General features: G+C 44.0%; 1 protein-coding gene across 3 annotated transcripts in view; it reads left to right on the forward strand.

The window, feature by feature from the left end:
• The first annotated feature begins 386 nt into the window (after positions 1 to 386).
• Positions 387 to 6,513, forward strand: part of cyth1a (cytohesin 1a) — an 18,854-nt gene continuing 12,727 nt past the window's right edge. The window contains exon 1 of one of the 3 annotated variants that reach the window (XM_012826495.3): positions 387 to 564. In XM_012826495.3, the coding sequence (XP_012681949.1) occupies positions 489 to 564 (76 nt within the window). In that variant the 5' untranslated portion in view covers positions 387 to 488. Of the gene's footprint in view, positions 565 to 3,758; positions 4,021 to 5,008; positions 5,160 to 6,513 lie in introns of those variants that run through there. The other 2 variants (XM_012826496.3, XM_042708414.1) reach the window with 2 other exon arrangements.

Here is a 6,513-nt window from a genome sequence, read left to right on the forward strand (position 1 = left end):
ATATTCGTGTGAGTATCAGTGCAAAATAACAGAGTAGGGAGTGGAAGTAGCAAGACAGTGAGAGAAATAAAATAGACTGGATAGACTTCTTCAAAGTTATGAAACAGAGGTCACAAGAGAAAGAGAAATAGAGAGAGAAAGAGAGAGGAAATGAAAGGGGAGAGCACATGCGACTGAAGAGCAGCGGGATTACTGACATGCACACGCACACGCACACTCCCACACACACATAGACACACACACACACACACACACACACACACACACACACACACACACACACACACACACACACACACACACACACACACACACACACACACACACACACACACACACACACACACACACACACACACACACACACACAAACACACAAACACACATAGACACAGACACAGACACAAACACGCTCAAACAGAGAGATCAGCCACATAGATGGGTGACAGCAGAGTCGCGCGATCTCTCAGGAGTGTCCCACTGAAATCATGGCCACAGTGAGTGAACTCTGTGTCAACAGTTTCCAGACATTTCTCTTTCCAACTCAGCCTGCTTCAGAGAAAGGTAAGAGAGGAAAGATTGTTAGTATGAATATTTGAGTATTAATGGGGTTATTATCAGCTTCAACTTCACATTTAAACCTTTGTGTTGGTGTTTGTGTGTGCCTGTGTGCATCTGCGGTACTTCTTGCAGATTACTACTGTAACTACTACACTAGCAGAGATTGATGTTATGCTTCTGAGTGTGTGGGTGTGTGCCATTTTGTGTTGTTTGTATGTTGAGCTGTCAACAGTTAACAGGGTCTGCTCTAACCTAAAATCAGATCTCAGTATAGCCAGATTAACAAGTGATGGATGGAGAAAGAGAAAGACAGAGAGTGGTAATTGTATTAGTGTGATCTGCTGTAAGCCTGCTGTTAGCTAGGAAAATGAGAAACTCCTTGTGCAAACACACATACATACGCTCACTCACTCACATTGTCTCAGTGAGAGGGATGCCATCTTCTATTCTTCACATCTTAATTTAATTTTCAGTGTCTATTTAGTCACTTCTGTCTTGAGATGTGCTAGTCTGTCTGTGTGCCTGTTTGGTCTCTTGTCTTGTATGTCTAATGTCCTGTGTCTCCATGTCTGTCAGTCTGTCTGTCTTCCCTTTCTTTATGCCCTTGGTTTCTTTGTCGCTGCACCAGGTGCTAGGACTAGGGCAGACCTTACCCAAATCCTATTCCCAAATCCCAAATCTTAATTAATAAATAATACTGGGGCTGACCCAAATACCATCCAGCATGCTATCAGGGATTAGCAATGAGGGTCAGGATGCACATCAGCATTGTCCACAGATTCCCCCTTGTTTGACTGGCGTAAAAGAGCGTCCGGCATTTAAGAAAACGTCTCCTTTTATGCTTTTGGTTATTAAAAGACTCATGGGTGTTTTAGTGAGTCTGAACTTTTTCTATTATTTAAGAGTGTCTAAACTGTGAAGCAAGGGTGACTAAGTTAAACAGAACAAGTGTTGAGCAAGTTCCTGTTAGTCCCTTGTGTACTTTCTGCCACTCTTGGGTTTGAGTGTGTTCATGCTTCTGTGTGCAGGACTTTAGTGTTCATGGAGGAAGTGAATCTGGCTTTGTGAAACTGTTTGGCATGCAATGCTGTGTGTGCATGTGCTCAACTGTGTGTGGTGAAACGGTCATCATAGGTCATAAGATTCGATTGAAGTGTGTGCAGAGTCTCCACAGCTCAAAGCAAGGATGACACGGAACCATCCAGAACTGTTAGACAAAAAGATTGTAGAGACATTCTCTCTCTTTCCGTGCTTTCCATCACTACCATTGCCATTAGTGTAATCTGCAGTGTTGACAAATCAACTTACTGTAGCTTGACTGATGTACCTCACACAAACAGTTCTTACAAGCACATTATTGCTTCCTAAAGGTATGGTTTTTAAGGTAGTAACAAGTTTTAAATGCGTTGAACTCATGCACAGTGTTGCCCCCCAATGGCCAGTAGTGGGCACTAAAACCATTCTAAATCTTTCACAGACATGTTGTGGCTTACATTTTATATCAGACATACCAGTAGCAAGTGGATGTAAACTTAGTGATTCAGAATTGGTGAATTACATACATAAGTGATATCTCTGATATGTTATATGAGGGTTGGCTGGGTTTTGGGACTCAAAGAAATGCCTAAGAGAGAGAGAGAATGTGACTCAACTGTCAATGGAAGCTGGGGGCTCTATAATGAGATCTATACCTACCAGCTCTAACTAGCCTCACTTACACTCACAAGTTGGAAAGTCTCACAAAATAGTAGAAATGTCACACAGACACACTAACACACATTCATTTAACCCATGTGTGCGCACACACTGCAGTGACAAAAGGGTATTGTTGATGACGCCGGCGTGGGCGCGCTCAGGAATTGCATTGATTCTGTTAACAAGAGACTTCATCATGGGGAGAACCAAAGGAGAAGAGGTGAGAGTGGAGGCCATAGGAGGGGGGAGGGAAGGAAGGGGGTGGGAAGGGAGGGAACAATTACAAGGAGAGATCATAAGAGTCTTGGCCTTAAAATCTTTGCTCAGAATGTCGTCACTAGAACTGTGCGTGATGCTCGCTTGCGTGATATTTCCACAATCATTTGCATCGCCATCAAACTTACATCATAGGCAGGAATCTGATTTACATCAATTATACACAGCTGAACAGGCTTGACGTCTAGTGGGGACAAATCCTGCCATCATTCATTATAGTGTATGCAGATCACTTGGTGTTTGCGTGCAAGATTCTTTTAGAGGGGTCAGGTCATTTGTAATACTCTGTCCACCCAAACAATACACATGCATGTCACACAACTCTTAGCTCTGTTTATCTGAATTATGTATTCGATGTTGTAAAAAGTCTTCTCTGCTATATAACAGAGGTCAGACTGCTTTCCAGTGAGAAAGTGTCAGTTTTATGACCATTTGAGCATTGTAAGTATATATTATGGCTAGTAGTTCAGTTCTATGGTCTGATATTTCATCTGAGTTTAAATCATATGGCTTTAAGAGGTATGTTAAATGCTACCACTCACACCTTATCAGACAGCTTCAGTTACCTTCCTGAGGTACAACTGCATTAGATGCAGGTAGGCACATGTTCTGGACTGCATACATGAGCAGACACATCCATGTATGCACATACTCATCCAACCACTCCAGATACACACCCCAGATTAACCCTGGAATACATCTGGTTCCACTCATTCAAAATAACATGAAGATATTTGCTGCTGTGTTCTTCGGCATTTTTTTAAAATCACCATCTGTTTATCCTCTGACAGCACTTTTATCATGGGCTGTCAGAAGAACTAACTGTGGTCAACAAATGTGTTCAATTCAAAGGACAAAACATGAAGTGTCATCAGAACTATGCCTGGCTGGTTGCTCTGAACATACTTGTTATGTGGGAGTCGCCCTTAAAATAGACTTTACTGTCCAATCTCAACCCTGTGTAGTTTGGACAGCGCTTGGTTACCTCTACAGTACTTGAATTTTGTGGATAACATTTTCGGACCTTCAGGATTATCCTGCTGTAGATTTTCAATTGTGAAAATGGCACGGGTGTAACCAGGGTGTGGATCCCTGTGGTAAAACTGATCCCCGGTCACCCAGTTCGCGGAATCATAGCTCACGTTACGCAGCCTACACAAGCGCGTCATTTGGTAAACACCCTTGTGCCGTGGACACAAGGTGAACATGATTGGTTTGTTGAAGCAGGGCCACTCAAAACCACTCCCTCCCTGTTTCCTCTCGAGGCTTATCCGGTGCTGTGTAGCTTAGCTTAAGCTGTTTTGCTGAACACTCTTTTTTTCGTGTGAAGAGTTGGCTGTAATCAAACTAAACAACAAAACAAACCGAATAACCTTTGGATTTTTATCACAGGTTTTTAGGCTTTAAATTGTAAGGGTCTTGGTTGTCTGGAAAGGTCGCATAGTAACGTAGAATTCAAAATGGTGCTAAAGTCTGAGGACGGAGTTGGTAAGTTATTTTACATTGCTATTCATCAACTTTGTTTTTTCTTTTTGATCTACGTAGGCTCCTAACTGTCCAGTGGGCTTGTACAGAATAGTATTCGTTACAATCGGAAGCTCGTAACTTCTGTCAAGTAAACAAATTTCGCTGTTCAAACGTTGCAACAAAATATCAAGTCGTGTCTGCTTTGACGTAAGGCAGGCCCCTGGGAAATGCGGACTTACAATCACTGTTAACCAACTGCTGCTAGTTGACTATGGGATTGCCAGAATACTTGTTCACAGATTTGGACATATTTTGAATGATATTAAATCCCATAGAGTAGGCTAAACATATGGATGGCCGTTTGATTGTGGTGTGTATGTCCATTTATCCCTATGAGGTAGAGAATGTGTTCATTGACTGTATTAGGGCAAACTGGACACTGCTGTTACAATCCATAAAAGAAGTAGTTGCTTGTTTACCTGATTACGTTTTAGCTTGTGAATGGTGATTAACAATAGTGCGTGGCTGTGTCAGACAGTTGAGTCAGATGCTAGGCTTCACCTGCAGACATAACTCATTACTTGGCTAGCCTTACCAGGTCTGCATATCTGGTAGTGTGTAGGCATGTTTTGAGTAGGAGGCTGGAGTTTTGACCTTGTCAGTTTCAAGTCAGCTAATGAAAAAATCCTATTTATACTTTCTTATACAATTTTCCCTAGAGTAAACATAGGAGCAAGCTAGGAAGTCTGTTGGTAGATAATGAGAAGTGTGTGTGTGTGTGTGTGTGTGTGTGTGTGTGTGTGTGTGTGTGGCAGCAGAGGAAGCAGGGCTGACCACTGGGTGGTGCCTGTGGAGGAATCAGATGGAGCGAGAGAGAGAAGGAGCGTGATGGATGGAGGGAGAGGAGGAGGTAAAACGTGTGTGGGATGGAATGAGAGAAAACACCAGACGGATGGACTGTAACAGGGCTTGGTGCAGACCCCAGTTTTGAGTGAGTCTGTCTGGCTCTGTACCTCTCTTTCGCTCCTGCCTCTCCCAACTTCCTCTCGAAAGTGCACCATGAGCCTTAACGTTCGTCTTGACATATTAGAAAGAGGGGGATAGAGGATAGAACAAGCGGAGAACAAGAAGGATAACTATCCTAAGGATCACATTCTCAGGTCAGACTTTGTTTGTTGACATGGGTAATTGTAAAGAGATGTTTGCATGAGGAGGTGTAAAGAAGAAGTATGGATAACCTATTGAATCGACTTTAACAAAACAAAGGAGATTTCCGCTACACCATAAGAGCCGAATGGTCATTTGACAGAGATTGTAAATGTGTTTTTGTGGGAAGTGTCTGTGTGCATGAGAGCCAGAAAGAGGATACATTTGTAAAACTGTATCAGAATGATGGTGACATTTAAGTCGCTGTTTGTTTGATGAATTGAAAGCCTCGTGAACAGGGTTCAGCATGGGGTCATAGGATGGGGTCAGGACCAGGGTTCTAGACAGGGGTGGAGTTACACAACTTAAATGGCTCCATATGGTCATGCGTGTTTTGTGTCTCTGAGGATGATGGTTTAGAGCTGGTCCCGAATCAGACGAGTGAGCTGAGGCGCTGGATTCCCGGAGGTCTGTTCGGGTGTCTGTGTGAAAGATCAACTGCGGTTTGGGGTTGATGGAAAGAGTTTGTTTAGCTGAGAGTGTTAATTTGAGTCTGGGTGTTGGTGAACTGCCTGTGCGAGTGACAAACATGCTTGTTGTTTGTTTGTGTTTGTGTGTGTGGGTCGGTGGGGGTGATGGGGATACAAATCTGAATTCAGTTTTCTGAATGTCCTTAAAACCAGAAGGGGCAACCAGCAAGCCATCGGGTCATCTAGTTTGCGTGTCTGCGTAAAAGGCAAATGGAGGCCACATGATCCACCATCACCAGTGTGCGAATCAGCGTTGCCCATTGGAAGGTGTGTTGGCTGGAGTTTTTAGAGAACGCTTGGGGACAGTCTGGTTTTGGATCAGGTTCTGTCCAGAAATGCCGACTGGTGTTGGGGGGGGGGGGGGGTCCAAGCTCAGACTGAGGGAGGGGGAGTGGAGGCACAGCCACGGTGGTCCCAGCACAGCTCATGTACAGTCTTAGTGGATGGCCTAGCTTGAGTCCAGGATCAGTGGGCCTTCTCTGTGAAAGAAACTGCACTCTGTGCACTTAGAGAGTTTGCTTATCAATGCTGCATTCAACATAACACCCACTCTCTCTCTCTCTCTCCGGTGTGTGTGTGTGTGTGTGTGTGTGTGTGTGTGTGTGTGTGTGTGTGTGTGTGTGTGTGTGTGTGTGTGTGTGTGTGTGTGTGTGTGTGTGTGTGTGTGTGTGTGTGTGTGTGTGTGTGTGTGTGTGTGTGTGTGAGAGAGAGAAAGGCAAAGAGAAGGAGATGGGCTGGGATTATGGTGAGGGGGTGTTTTTGGCCTGGGCAACATAATGAAGTGTGTGTGTGTGCCCAGTGCGAGATGAGAGATTGTGGGAGGTGTTTGAGCTCGCAG

Source organism: Clupea harengus, chromosome 1 (assembly GCF_900700415.2).
Source record: "Clupea harengus chromosome 1, Ch_v2.0.2, whole genome shotgun sequence".
Classification (NCBI taxonomy): Eukaryota; Metazoa; Chordata; class Actinopteri; order Clupeiformes; family Clupeidae; genus Clupea; species Clupea harengus.